Below are 15,480 nucleotides of genomic sequence, written 5' to 3'. Positions count from 1 at the left end.
CATATCTCAGAAAACAACGATGCAACCCCATGTTGTGCCGATCCTCTGTTATTCCTCCTGGAAATGTATCTGTAAGTAGATAACTGAGTTAATGGTTGTGTCCATACACGTTCTGATACTGTCCGATCAGTGATGCCTGATCCACCCTTTACCATCTATAGGGCCAATATTTTAGATGTTATGCAGAGAGTTAAAGGAATTTTCCACTATTTTGACATTGATGACCTTTCCTTAGGATATTACCTGTTCCCCCCCACGATCAACAAGATGTATAAGTATATGGAGTGGAGGAGCCCGCTCTGTACACGGCTTAGCGGCCATTGACGAGAAAGGCGGCTTGACGCCTATTGAATTAAATAGGAACGACCGATAACCAGTGTACAGAGCTGGCCATACACTATTACATCTTGCTGATCGGTGGGGGTGCTGGCTGTCGGACCACCACCGATTTTGATAGGTCATCAACATCAAAGAATCAGGAGACAAGTTATTGCGCCTTCCAGTAATGCATTTCTGGTTGCCCGGCTCAATTCCATCATTTCTAGACTGAGTGGAGAACTATAGGACCATACAGGTTATAACTGGGACTGTTCTCTCTTCATGTCCCTGTAATTGAGGAAGTCAGACACATCAAATTTGAGCAATGACAACACACACAGCCCTAGCCCTGTATCACAGGAGAGAAGACGGTGTAATCTCCAGCACCCAGACACTTCACCGTTACCGTATGCAGAAAGGATACAAGTTCTGGTACAGCGGGATGAGAGATTTAAGTGCTCGGCTAGCGTTGATGGCGGTGGCCCGAACCAAGCCTGGAAGTATTTTACCATTCACAATGGCGCCATCAAAAAGTGGTCCAAAAAACGGGATCTGCAGGAAAAAAGTGTGACGTTGAAACAACTTACAAACAAAAGGCTACCTGCAGAATAAGTAATAATTATGGGCCATATCGGCCTCTAGTCAGGCTGAATTACTAAGGGGAAGTTTCACTTCGGGAAAATTTTGGGTACAAATCTGAAAACAATTCTAAGGTGTATTAATATGTCAGGGTCAGGGCCTCCATCCCTCCAATGAACCACACTGGATTTGTAGTGTCAATTTTGAAAATGTGCCAGGAAAGCTCCCGTCATATAATTAGACATATTCAAGTAGCCTTATATACCTAATGGTGGCTAACAGGATGTCTTTTTGGCATCCATCAGCTAAGTATACAACAGTATGTACAATGCAAGAACCTACGCTTAAGAGACTAATTCTCCATGAAATGCAATTTCTCTGAAAATGTGAGCATTTGTATCTAGGGTAGTTAAAGATTCCTGTGCAATCGTGGCCAATTCTGTCTAGCTTTGGCAAGTCGTTCCTGCGTACAAGGAGAATTATATATTTGTGTGCATATATATAATACACATATACTACATACTAATATATATTTTTGAGTAAAATGTACATTGTTGTTTTATTCTATAAACTACTGACAAAATGCTTCCGAAATTCAAAGCTAAAAATTTAGTATTCATTTGCAGCAAATGAGAAATCGTCAAAATAATAAAAAAGAAACAGTGCTTTCAGACCTCAAATAATTGAAAGAAAACAAGTTCTTATTCATTTAGAAACAACTATACTTATGCTTTAACTCAGGAAGAGTTCAGAAATCAATATTTGGTGGAATAACCATGATTTTTAATCCCAGCTTTCATGCGTCTTGGCTGCTTTCCACCAGTCTTTCACACTGCTTTTGGGTGACCTTATGCCGCTCCTGGCACAAAAATGTAAGCAGTTCTTCTTTGTGTGATGGCTTGTGACTATCCATCTTCCTCTTGATTACATTCCAGAGGTTTTCAATGGGGTTCAGGTCTGGTGGTGGGGCTGGCCATGACAGGGTCTTGATGTGGTGCTCCTTCATCCACACAATGATTGACCTAGCTGTGTGGCATGGGGCATTGTCCTGCTGGAAAAAAACAGTCTTCAGAGTTGGGGAACATTGCCTGAGCAGAAGGAAGCAAGTGTTTTTCAAGGATTCAAGGATTAACCTGCCCAATTCCAGCCTTGCTGAAGCATCCCCAGATCATCACCAATCCTCCACCAAATTTCGCAGTGGGTGCAAGACACTGTGGCTTGTATGCCTCTCCAGGTCTCTGTCTAACCATTAGATGACCAGTTGTTGGCCAAAGCTGAAAATTAGACTCCTCAGAGAAGATTACCTTGCTCCAGTCCTCTATGGTCCAATCCTTATGGTCTTTGGCAAACTTCAGCCTGGCTCTCCTTTGCTTCTCATTGATGAAAGGCTTTTTTCTAGCTTTACATGACTTGAGGCCTCTAGGAGCCTGTTACGAACTGTTCTTGCCGTGCTCTTCACCCCAGCAGCCATTTGCCATTCCTTTTGTAGGTCACTTGATGTCATCCTGTGGTTGCTGAGTGACATTAGAATAAGATGATGGTCATCCCGGTTAGTGGAGAGTTGCTTTCGCCCTCTGCCGGTCTGTAGCTTTGTTGTCCCCAATGTCTGCTGCTTAACCTTGTAATGGACTGCCGTCTTCGAAATTTTAAGGATGGAGGCAACATGACGCTCACTGTATCCCTCTGCTAATAAAGCCAGAATTGAGCCCTTATTTTCCTCACTCAAGACTTTTCTTTTCAACTCCTTTGACACGGTTAAAAGTTTTTTTTTTCATTCAAATTACTTTTGGGCTATTCCTAGCACTTGTTTTGCCATCCAGCTTGTCCTATTGTAAGAGGATTGTGAAGACCACAGCAGTGTTTTTTATACATTCCCTCGTTACATAAGTTTTGGTTCAGGTGATCACCTAATCAGAAGCACATTAAGTAGAATGAGGTGTTCCCTGGTTGGAATACAACTGACACTGGAATGGAATGTCTGTCAGACATGTAGAGATGGGGATTGTTAGAAAACTGTGTAGTGGTCTCTTAATATATGCCAGAGCTGTATCTGCAATATATTATATTATATAGATTATATAATATATATACAGTACAGACCAAAAGTTTGGACACACCTTCTCATTTAAAGATTTTTCTGTATTTTCTTGACTATGAAAATTGTACATTCACACTGAAGGCATCAAAACTATGAATTAACACATGTGGAATTATATACTTAACAAAAAAGTGTGAAACAACTGAAAATATGTCTTATATTCTAGGTTCTTCAAAGTAGCCACCTTTTGCTTTGATGACTGCTTTGCACACTCTTGGCATTCTCTTGATGAGCTTCAAGAGGTAGTCACCGGAAATGGTTTTCACTTCACAGGTGTGCCCTGTCAGGTTTAATAAGTGGGATTTCTTGCCTTATAAATGGGGTTGGGACCATCAGTTGTGTTGTGCAGAAGTCTGGTGGATACACAGCTGATAGTCCTACTGAAAGACTGTTAGCTGCTTTTTTCTTGTCATAATACAAATTCTAAGTAAAGAAAAACGAGTGGCCATCATTACTTTAAGAAATGAAGGTCAGTCAGTGCCAAAAATTGGGAAAACTTTGAAAGTGTCCCCAAGTGCAGTTACAAAAACCATCAAGCGCTTTCCAAGAAACTGGCTCACATGAGGACCGCCCCAGGAAAGGAAGACCAAGAGTCACCTCTGCTTCTGAGGATAAGTTTATCCTAGTGACCAACCTTAGAAATCGCAGGTTAACAGCAGCTCAGATTAGAGACCAGGTCAATGCCACACAGAGTTCTAGCAGCAGACACATCTCTACAACAACTGTTAAGAGGAGACTTTGTGCAGCAGGCCTTCATGGTAAAATAGCTGCTAGGAAACCACTGCTAAGGACAGGCAACAAGCAGAAGAGACTTGTTTGGGCTAAAGAACACAAGGAATGGACATTAGACCAGTGGAAATCTGTGCTTTGGTCTGAGGAGTCCAAATTTGAGATCTTTGGTTCCAACCACCGTGTCTTTGTGCGACGCAGAAAAGGTGAACGGATGGACTCTACATGCCTGGTTCCCACCGTGAAGCATGGAGGAGGAGGTGTGATGGTGTGGGGGTGCTTCGCTGGTGACAATGTTGGGGATTTATTCAAAATTGAAGGCATACTGAACCAGCATGGCTACCACAGCATCTTGCAGCGGCATGCTATTCCATCCGGTTTGCGTTTAGTTGCACCATCATTTATTTTTTCAACAGGACAATGACCCCAACCACACCTCCAGGCTGTGTAAGGGCTATTTGACCAAGAAGGAGAGTGATGGGGTGCTACGCCAGATGACCTGGCCTCCACAGTCACCAGACCTGAACCCAATCGAGATGGTTTGGGGTGAGCTGGACCGCAGAGTGAAGGCAAAAGGGCCAACAAGTGCTAACCATCTCTGGGAACTCCTTCAAGATTGTTGGAAGACCATTTCCAGTGACTACCTCTTGAAGCTCATCAAGAGAATGCCAAGAGTGTGCAAAGCAGTCATCAAAGCAAAAGGTGGCTACTTTGAAGAACCTAGAATATAAGACATATTTTCAGTTGTTTCACACTTTTTTGTTGTTAAGTATATAATTCCACATGTGTTAATTCATAGTTTTGATGCCTTCAGTGTGAATGTACAATTTTCATAGTCAAGAAAATACAGCAAAATCTTTAAATGAGAAGGTGTGTCCAAACTTTTGGTCTGTACTGTATATTATATAATATATATAAATATATATATATACATACATACACACACATAAATAATACAAGTGAATTGATAAAAATAATATCAGTAAAAATGATAAAACAAAAACAATAATATATTAATAGAAATAAAACATTAAAAATAATAGTAATAAATATATTAATAACAATAACACTTCTAAGATTTACAGAAGACCCCTGGATCAGTTTACTATGCATTGTAGGAAAGCCAGGTAGGACTGGGTTAAAACCTAGCACTGCAGGTCTTAGTTAGCTGCACCTGGTTAGCTTTGACTAAGAACCAGGGCCTGTGTTTACCTGGAAGCTTGTCTTTTGGAGACGTTCAGCAGAGTGGAGTGTGCTGCTGGTGAGTGACCAGTCAAAATGTGAGTAGTAGCTGAGAAGGAGACAAGCCAGAGTCTCTCTCTGAATGGAGACTGCATGGGTCACCTAGGGAAGCTGAGAAGTCTGTTTGATGGAGATGCAGAGAAACATGTGGAAGTTGCAGCCTGTAAAGTATGAATTGAGCCCGGAGTTGAAAACCTCCGTTTGGTGCTAGAAACTGGTGGAGCTCAGGCTAAAGGTGATACCGAGACTGGTAGCAAAGTACCTCTTCTTTGTGTAAAGTTTACTCCGGGAGAAAGGAGTGTATTTATCACCTTACTGTGTCTGGGAGGAAGAAAAGACGTGAATCTTACTTCTGGTTTCTTCATAATCTGGATGCTGAACATGTGATTCTTCATGGGGTAGATAACTAGTAGCACATCCCCAAACTCGGTGGGTATTATGCCTCTGCGATACTCTCTGCTGTGCTCTGACCATACGATGTGGACTTCATCATTGCCGAGGTGACGAAGCTGTGGAGGGAAAGGAAATTGAAAGGGACATTAAAAAGTGAATGAGAATAAAAATGAAAGCCAGCTGTTATGAAATTTAATTTGCCAGGGAAAATGTAATCTACTTTGCTGCGTTAAGCCCGGTAAGGACAGGCAGACAATAACGTGTGAATGTGAGAAATGGAGCATGCTGAACTCAACGAGAAAACTTTTATAACTGGATTGTACACACACTGGTCTACGAGGACGTACTGAAAACAACTGGACGGCATTCCTGCATCTAGAGATCGGAGCAGATAATATAGAGGCCGAAACCCTGATTCCAGAGTTGTGTCACTTACTAGGCTGTCTGTTACTGTTTCAATAAAATCAGTGTTTTATCAACATGAGATTATCACCACAGAACTAGGTGTCTCCTGCCTCCTGGTCAACTGCTGTGCGTAACCCCGCCCACACCACTTGATTAGTGGCTTTCTGTCTATGCACACTGTACAAAGACAGCTGCTAATCAGTGGTGTGGGTGGAGTTATCCAGGGCTCACCATTCTGAGCACTGCTAAATCTGTATCACAACTGCTACACTCAGTAAATTAAGTGATACATAGATGGAATCAGGGTCTCTGCCCCTACACCATGCTGTTCTCAGATCACATGGCAAAAACCTGGTGACAGATTCCCTTTAAATTTTATATATTGCATAACTATTCAGGGGTTAGGAAAAGCTGGATGAAGAAAAGAGGAAGCCTAAATGGTGACATCAAAGGAAAATAATAATCAAGAAATTGAAAATGCTAGAAGAAGAGAAACATGTTTTTTCTTCATGTTCTAAATGGGAGTCATTACAGGTGTTTTGAGGAGGAAGTTTATCTAATTCATGTGAAAAAAAAATACAATTATACTAAATAATTGTGTCTTATTGTGAATTTTTTTTTTTTTTAAGTAACACACACACACACATATATATACATACACACAGTACAGACTAAAAGTTTGGACACACCTTCTCATTTAAAGATTTTTCTGTATTTTCATGACTATGAAAATTGTACATTCACACTGAAGGCATCAAAACTATGAATTAACACATGTGGAATTATATACTTAACAAAAAAGTGTGAAACAACTGAAAATATGTCTTATATTCTAGGTTCTAGCCACCTTTTGCTTTGATGACTGCTTTGCACACTCTTGGCATTCTCTTGATGAGCTTCAAGAGGTAGTCACCGGAAATGGTTTTCAATTCACAGGTGTGCCCTGTCAGGTTTAATAAGTGGGATTTCTTGCCTTATAAATGGGGTTGGGACCATCAGTTGTGTTGTGCAGAAGTCTGGTGGATACACAGCTGATAGTCCTACTGAATAGACTGTTAAGCTGCTTTTTTCTTGCCATAATACAAATTCTAAGTAAAGAAAAACGAGTGGCCATCATTATTTTAAGAAATGAAGGTCAGTCAGTGCGAAAAATTGGGAAAACTTTGAAAGTGTCCTCAAGTGCAGTTGCAAAATCCATCAAGCGCTACAAAGAAACTGGCTCACATGAGGACCGCCCCAGGAAAGGAAGACCAAGAGTCACCTCTGCTTCTGAGGATAAGTTTATCCGAGTCACCAGCCTCAGATATCGCAGGTTAACAGCAGCTCAGATTAGAGACCAGGTCAATGGCACACAGAGTTCTAGCAGCAGACACATCTCTACAACTGTTAAGAGGAGACTTTGTGCAGCAGGCCTTCATGGTAAAATAGCTGCTAGGAAACCACTGCTACGGACAGACAACAAACAGAAGAGACTTGTTTGGGCTAAAGAACACAAGGAATGGACATTAGACCAGTGGAAATCTGTGCTTTGGTCTGAGGAGTCCAAATTTGAGATCTTTGGTTCCAACCACCGTGTCTTTGTGCGACGCAGAAAAGGTGAACGGATGGACTCTACATGCCTGGTTCCCACCGTGAAGCATGGAGGAGGAGGTGTGATGGTGTGGGGGTGCTTTGCTGGTGACACTGTTGGGGATTTATTCAAAATTGAAGGCATACTGAACCAGCATGGCTACCACAGCATCTTGCAGCAGCATGCTATTCCATCCAGTTTGCGTTTAGTTGGACCATCATTTATTTTTCAACAGGACAATGACCCCAAACACACCTCCAGGCTGTGTAAGGGCTATTTGATCAAGAAGGAGAGTGATGGGGTGCTACGCCAGATGACCAGGCCTCCACAGTCACCAGACCTGTACCCAATCGAGATGGTTTGGGGTGAGCTGGACCGCAGAGTGAAGGCAAAAGGGCCAACAAGTGCTAAGCATCTCTGGGAACTCCTTCAAGATTGTTGGAAGACCATTTCCGGTGACTACCTCTTGAAGCTCATCAAGAGAATGCCAAGAGTGTGCAAAGCAGTCATCAAAGCAAAAGGTGGCTACTTTGAAGAACCTAGAATATAAGACATATTTTCAGTTGTTTCACACTTTTTTGTTAAGTATATAATTCCACATGTGTTAATTCATAGTTTTGATGCCTTCAGTGTGAATGTACAATTTTCATAGTTATGAAAATACAGAAAAATCTTTAAATGAGAAGGTGTGTCCAAACTTTTGGTCTGTACTGTGTATATATATATATATATTTACATTATTTGTATCCCAAAAGATAATAAAATATCTCTAGGGAACATACATAGGTGGCAAGAATGGAAGCCTTTTCTTACAAAGAAAAACATCCAAGCCCCGCTTATGTTTTACCAAAACCTACATCAGATCTACCAGAAGAATGCGGGAAAGCTTGTTATGTCTGATGAGACCAAGGTTGAATTTTTTTGCCCATAATTCCAAAAGGTATGTTTGGAGCAAAGCCAACACTGCGCATCACCCAAAGAACATCATCCCCAGAGTGGAGCATGGTGGAGGCAGCATTATGCTTTAGGGATGTTTTTTGGCAGCTGGAACTGTGGCTTTAGTCAAGGTTGAAGAAATTAAGAACAGCTCCATATATCAGTCAATTTTGCAACACAACCTTCAGGCCTGTGCTGAAAAGCTGAAGAGGAATTTCAGCTTTCAACATGACCCTAAGCATATCTTCAAATCAGCATAAAAATGGCTTAACCAGAAGATCAAAGATTTGGAATGGTCGAACCAGAGCTCAAACCTGAATCCAATTGAAAATCTGTGGGTGACCTGAAGAGGGTGCTGTACATATGAGATACCCTTCACAATCTGACAGATTTGGAGCTACTATAAGGAAGAGTGGGTAAAGGTTGCCAATTCTAGATGTGCAATGATGTCATGAATTCAAAAGGTGCTTCAACAAAGTATTAGTTTAAGGGTGTGAATATTTATGCAAACATTATTTTAGAACTTTATTTATCTTTTTCCATTCAAAAAGATTTCAGTAAATCTTTAAGATGAATTGAACAGATTATAGGTGACATTAAAGGTGGAAAAGGTTCTGAAATTCTTCTTGGTATGATTTATTTTTTTACATGGCAAAATCCTGGCTTTTTAAACAGGGGGTGTTTAGACTTTTAATATCTACTGCATAGTTTCCTTGAATATTTCCCATGTCAGGATTATAGGTTATGACTGATGAAGCGGTGTCTTTCTCCAATCTTCTCAACCATCTATTCTATCCATCGTGCATTGCGAGCTGTAGGGTGCAGTGACCTCACCCATCCATCTGTAGAATTAACCTGGGTGACTGATGCTCGCTCCATCCGTGGTCACAGGCCACAATGCTGTAAACGCAATTGCAATCAGCTTTCTCTTAAAATGTTTCTGAGAAAGACTTTATCTCCAGCATATGTCCTGCTGGGTAACATCATCGTCTCGTTTGGGTTCCTGTGATGTGTCTTGTGCTGTCAGACCTTGTATTAACTGAACCTAAGAGAAATGTGAAGTAAATGGAACCTGGAGGCAAAACTAAATGCAATTTTGATCCAATAAGGTCCTAATCTAAGGCAGAACTTTGTCTGCTAGCTCCATTGTATTGTGCACGGATGTTTGCTCTCTAGACGCCATCACAAGCAAAGCGAGCCATGAAAGAGGAAGCTGCGAAGGTGAAGCACCGAGGAATGCGCCGCAATTGGAGATATCTATTTTCTGGCATAGAAGTAGTAACGCATAAATGTTCTGTACCCGACTGTTCCTAAATCACAGAAGTGCGTCCTTAAAGCTTTTAATAAAGCGGGTGAATGTCAGAGAACAGAGGAGGTCACACGCTACAACCAATCACCAAAAAACAGATTTTATTAACATTTTGTTTTACTTTTCTAGACATAAAAATTATCATAAAAAGTTCTACTTTTCACACAGTCAACTGTAGCACACACAGTAAACTAATACAGTCATATGAAAAAGTTTGGGCACCCCTATTAATCTTAAGCTTAATGTTTTATAAAAATTGGTGTTTTTGCAACAGCTATTTCAGTTTGATATATGTAATAACTGTTGGACACAGTAATGTTTGTGCCTTGAAATGAGGTTTATTGTACTAACAGAAAATGTGCAATCTGCACTCAAACAAAATTTGACAGGTGCATAAGTATGGGCACCCTTATCATTTTCTTGTTTTAAATACTCCTACCTACTTTTTACTGACTTACTAAAGCACTTTTTTTGGTTTTGTAACCTCACTGAGCTTTGAACTTCATAGCCAGGTATATGCAATCATGAGAAAAGCTACTTAAAGTGGCCACTTGCAAGTTGTTCTCCTGTTTCAATCTCCTCTGAAGAGTGGCATGATGGGCTCCTCAAAACAACTGTCAAATGATCTGAAAACAAAGATTATTCAACATAGTTGTTCAGGGGAAGGATACAAAAAGCTGTCTCAGAGATTTAACCTGTCAGTTTCCACTGTGAGGAACATAGTAAGGAAATGGAAGAACACAGGGACAGTTCTTGTTAAGGCCAGAAGTGGCAGGCCAAGAAAAACATCAGAAAGGCAGAGAAGAAGAATGGTGAGATCAGTCAAGGACAATCCTCAGACCACCTCCAGAGAGCTGCAGCATCAACTTGCTGCAGATGGTGTCACTGTGCATCGGTCAACTATACAACGCACTTTGCACAAGGAGAAGTTGTATGGGAGAGTGATGCGAAAGAAGCCGTTTCTGCAAGCAAGCCACAAACAGAGTCGGTTGAGGTATGCAAAAGCACATTTGGAGAAGCCAATTTCTTTTTGGAAGAAGGTCCTGTGGACTGATGAAACCAAGATTGAGTTGTTTCGTCATACAAAAAGGAGTTATGCATGGCGGCAAAAAAACATAGCATTCCAAGAAAAACACTTGCTACCCACATTAAAATTTGGTGGAGGTTCCATCATGCTTTGGGGCTGTGTGGCCAATGCCGCCACCGGGAATCTTGTTAAAGTTGAGGGATGCATGGATTCCACTCAGTATCAGCAGATTCTTGACAATAATGTTCAAGAATCAGTGATAAAGTTGAAGTTACGCAGGGGATGGATCTTTCAGCAAGACAATGATCCAAAACACCGCTCCAAATCTACTCAGGCATTCATGCAGAGGAACAATTACAATGTTCTGGAATGGCCATCCCAGTCCCCAGACCTGAATATCATTGAACATCTGTGGGATCATTTGAAGAGGGCTGTCCATGCTCGGCGACCATCAAACTTTACTGAACTGGAATTATTTTGTAAAGAGGAATGGTCAAAAATACCTTCATCCTTCATCCAGGAACTCATTAAAAGCTACAGGAAGCGACTAGAGGCTGTTATTTTTGCAAAAGGAGGATCTACTAAATATTAATGTCACTTTTCTGGTGAGGTGCCCATACTTATGCACCTGTCAAATTTTGTTTGAATGCAGATTGCACATTTTCTGTTAGTACAATAAACCTCATTTCAAGGCAGAAACATTACTATGTCCAACAGTTATTACATATATCAAACTGAAATAGCTGTTGCAAAAACACCAATTTTTATAAAACATTAAGCTTAAGATTAATAGGGGTGCCCAAACTTTTTCATATGACTGTATGTCTGGTTTTCGGCTTTACTGTGTAGACTGGGACAGAGTCAGCAGAGTAAATAATGATAATGTTGTACTTCTGGAAGCCTAGATAAACAGGATGGCCAATACTATATACATAAAGAAGGATCTATGTGTTTCTCTTCTTTTTCCCTCATTTAAAGGGAATCTGTCAGAAGGATTTCACACCCTAAACTATTTATATCTGCACGTAACTCTTTCAAAGATAAGCCCAGCAACACCTTTACCTGGCCAGTCTATTCCTGCATTACTGAGAAATTATGCAAATGAGGCTGAAGAGCTATGGTAGATCAGAAGCCTCTGTCACTCCAGCTCTATTCCCTACCCAGCACCGCCACCTACTGCTTGACTAGCAGCCTCTATGCTGTGTGACTTCAGGCAAAGAAGCCATCAAGCAGGAGAAGGTGTTTCTAGGCGAGGAATAGAGCTGGAGTGACAGAGGCTTCAAGTCTACAAATAGATATTAAACACAAACGGACTGCAAACTTCACTATAGCAGTTTCCAGAGAATACAATGGTGTCAAATCTAACATGCATTTAAGTCGTTATTCCCACAATGGACAAATATCTCCATTATCATCAGTTCTCAGGACTGATGATAAGTGTCTGATCACTGGGGGCCCCACCGATCACCAGAAAGCAGGTCCTGGGCACCACTCCCCGTTCATCCTCATCGCACAACTGCAGTGAGGACGACTCAGACTGGAGCGTTGGTCGATCATTTGTGTTAATGCTCCATTATGGAGACAGCAGAGCACAGCACTTGGCTTTTCTGTCAGTCTTATAGACATTGTATGGAGGGTCACAGCACATGATTAACCACTGCTCCATTCATACTCCTCACTGCGGTCATGAGGGGGAACCTGGGACTTGGTTCTAATGAACAGTAGGGGGGGTCTCACTTGGTGGCCCACCAGTAAGCAGATTTTTATTACCTATCAGGTGGATAGGTGATAGCTATCATTTGTAAGAAAATCCCATTTAACTCATTAACTCTTCTTTTGTTGGTCAAAGGAATAAAAAACACAAGAGATCAGAAAGTTTCCTCCACATAGGAGCCAGATGGGGACAACTAAAGCAGCTCCACGGTGCCAGCAACCCCTAAGTTCAATTGATAAAGGGTTTTGGACTGTTCTATTTCACGTTTCCATGGGCAAAGACATAGACCTCTCAGATCTGATGAGACTAGTGTATTTACATTGAAAATCCATGGCAAAAGGCCTGTATAATCCTGATATTTAGATGAGAATTTTAGGAGTCCAGCTATAGAATGAAATAGCTCAGGACTTCAAGTGTATTCAGTCTCTGCCCTCCAAGCCGGACTGACAGCTGCAGCTTGAACTGAGCAGTGTGAGATCTCAGCAGGGAGGAGGGACACTGGGGATCTTTCAATCAGGCTAGGTGGGTGGAGATTGAGTTAAACATTCATAGCGGATTATTCAGCCGTCCTGACATGGATTTTCAAACCAGCCGCATAGGTCTAGATTTAGTAATCTATGCAGTTTGTATTATGATATCTGGTGACAGATATGAAATTGCAACTACACATACAAGTGGTATACAGTACTAACAGGATTACAAGATGTCCAATGTACAGAGAGAAAGTGGTCTGGACATATGGCTTTGTAAGGCTTTTCCTTCAGATCATTTTTCCTTACTGTAATGATGAGGAAATGGAGTTGTCTTTGTATGTGACAGGAGGATCCATGGAGCACAGCGAGAGCCCGAGGCATGGCCAGATACCAATACTCCATCGCTTTAATTTAATTAGAGGCATTAAACTCCATGCTGAGGTCAAGCGGTTCCCACTTCCTGCATCCCCAGCTATCCAGCCTGCGCTCATTACAGTTCACACTGACTGGATTAACACCTCAGAAGATGCATGTGTGGAGGAGTTGGGGGGTGGTGGGGGGGATGCGCACCCCTAACAAGGGCCAAGATCACAGACTTGTTAGTACTAATGTGGATTTTTCGGCAAGCATCAAAAGCAAATACTTATGCAGAAAAACTGCTGGGTGCTTGATGCTTCCTAGACCCCAGCGAGCACCCGGCTCACCCAGTGGATCTGCATTAATCACATGAAAAGAACACAACACTGGGAGATTCTAAGCTTAAGTCTAAAATAAAAAAATGAAATTGTAAAATAAAACAATAAAAAATTATATATATATATATATATATATATATTAAATATAACACATACATACACTTCCAATTTTTTTTTTATTTTCCATTTGCAGGAATTTTTCATATGGCAGGCTTGTTTTACAAAATAGTATGAAGCTACACCTCCTGTATTACTCAGAAACTCAAAAATACATAATCGCAGAAAAGTTTCCAAATATGATTAAAAGGGAATCTGTCAGTAGCATGAAACCCTCCTAAGCCGTCTATATGGGCATGCAGGTCCTAGAAAGTTAAATAAATTTATACCTTGATATCTGCGATCCGATGTCTTATTCCAGAGAAATCCACATTTTTCTTAATATGTAAATGAGCTGTTAAGATCTATGGGCTGCACATAGATCTCCCTGAGAATCTGCCTCCAGGGATTATTTTACATGTAAGGTGGCGTTACCAGTGTGAGACATGTAGATCAGTCTGTCATTCATTACATGTCTCACACTGGTAACGCCACCTTACATGTAAAATAATCTCTGGAGGCAGATTCTCAGGGAGATCTATGTGCAGCCCATAGATCTTAACAGCTCATTTACATATTAAGAAAAATGTGGATTTCTCTGGAATAAGACATCAGATCGCAGATATCAAGGTGTTATTTTATTCAGCTTCCTATGAGCTACATGCTCATATAGACTGCTTAGGAGGGTTGATCATACTGATAGATTCCCTTTAAGGCCTGATTCACACATCCGTGTTTTGTGACTTCTACAATAGGGATGAGGAGACGTAAGAAAAATCACCACAAGATTTATCAATTCGATTTCTCTGCATGCACAGCCATACTGGAAAGACTGTCAATCACTGAATTGGACCTCCCACTGGGTGTTTGTCTGCATATGAGTCCAGTGGGCGGTCCTACTTAGTGATTGACAGCTGTCTCTACATGCACAATTATACAGGGAAGATCGTCAATCACTGAGTAGGACCACCCACTGGGTAAGATTGTATGCATATAAGTTTGAGTTCAGTGGGCAGTCCTACTTAATGATCGACAGCCAGCCAGCAATATTACAGGTTGCCCTCAAGAATGAAATCAACAATTCCTCTATTAGCTATAAAATCTGAAGTCCCGACATGTAATTTAACGCTTACCTTTTTTGTTAAACAGTCATCCGAGTCAGAAAGCATCCTAGTGGAGACATGAAACATGACTTCTACAATAGAAGTGGTAAAATACGGGGTGCTCAGTCCAGTGCTCTTGTTCCTCTGGAGCCCCCCCAAGAAGCCGCAGTGGTTAGCCAGATTCACCTGCAGACACATCATATATTACTTGGTGAACCGTCTACCAAAGATCATCTTTGTAATTATAAGATAAGCATAAAAAATATGAATTCTTATAAAAAGTACAGCGAAACGTTAAATAAAACGATGTCATACTCTGGGCACACACATTAGGGACAGGACTCTATAGGTGGAAATAATCTATACTAAGAGACACTAAAGTGGAGACCTACCTCCCATCCAAGCCCAGCCACAAAGTCCTCATAATCCTGACTGCCGCCAGTGTTCAAGAGTATCGAGTGCTTGTCTTCCTGCCCATCAGCAATGTAGAAAACCGCTATTTTGTGGGTTTCACGGCTGAGAAAGAAAGAAATAAAAAAGAAAAAATTATAAAGGGAAAAACAAGTCAAAATTAAGCACTTTTTAAAGAGAACTTTCAGTAGGTGTTTGCTACGTAATAAGAGAGCAGCATGATGTAGGTGCAGAGACTCATTCCGGGGTGTGTTATTTATTAGGATGTGTACTGTAGCTTCAATACAATCAGTGTTTTATCAGCATGAGATTATCACTGCAGGACTAGGTGTCAGGTGTCAAGCAGTCCAGTTAATTGAGTATCCCGCCCCCACCACTGATT

At 41.1% G+C, this 15,480-nt stretch overlaps 1 protein-coding gene across 5 annotated transcripts in view; it reads right to left on the bottom strand.

Annotated features, from left to right (window-relative positions):
- The window catches only part of RALGAPA1 (Ral GTPase activating protein catalytic subunit alpha 1), a 243,755-nt gene that overhangs the window by 47,333 nt on the left and 180,942 nt on the right, over nucleotides 1-15,480 (bottom strand). For all 5 annotated transcript variants that reach the window (XM_073638956.1, XM_073638952.1, XM_073638954.1 and 2 more), the window contains 4 exons: nucleotides 15,080-15,203; nucleotides 14,718-14,873; nucleotides 5,317-5,475; nucleotides 743-870 (listed from right to left, as the gene is read on the bottom strand). In XM_073638956.1, coding sequence (XP_073495057.1) covers nucleotides 743-870; nucleotides 5,317-5,475; nucleotides 14,718-14,873; nucleotides 15,080-15,203 — 567 coding nt within the window. The remainder of the gene's footprint in view (nucleotides 1-742; nucleotides 871-5,316; nucleotides 5,476-14,717; nucleotides 14,874-15,079; nucleotides 15,204-15,480) is intronic.

This window comes from Phyllobates terribilis, unplaced genomic scaffold, assembly GCF_046119375.1.
Source record: "Phyllobates terribilis strain yellow unplaced genomic scaffold, ASM4611937v1 Scaffold_7__3_contigs__length_470593459, whole genome shotgun sequence".
In the NCBI taxonomy this organism is placed as follows: domain Eukaryota; kingdom Metazoa; phylum Chordata; class Amphibia; order Anura; family Dendrobatidae; genus Phyllobates; species Phyllobates terribilis.
Note: the sequence above shows the minus strand (reverse complement) of the source record. Positions and strands in the feature narration are given on the sequence as shown.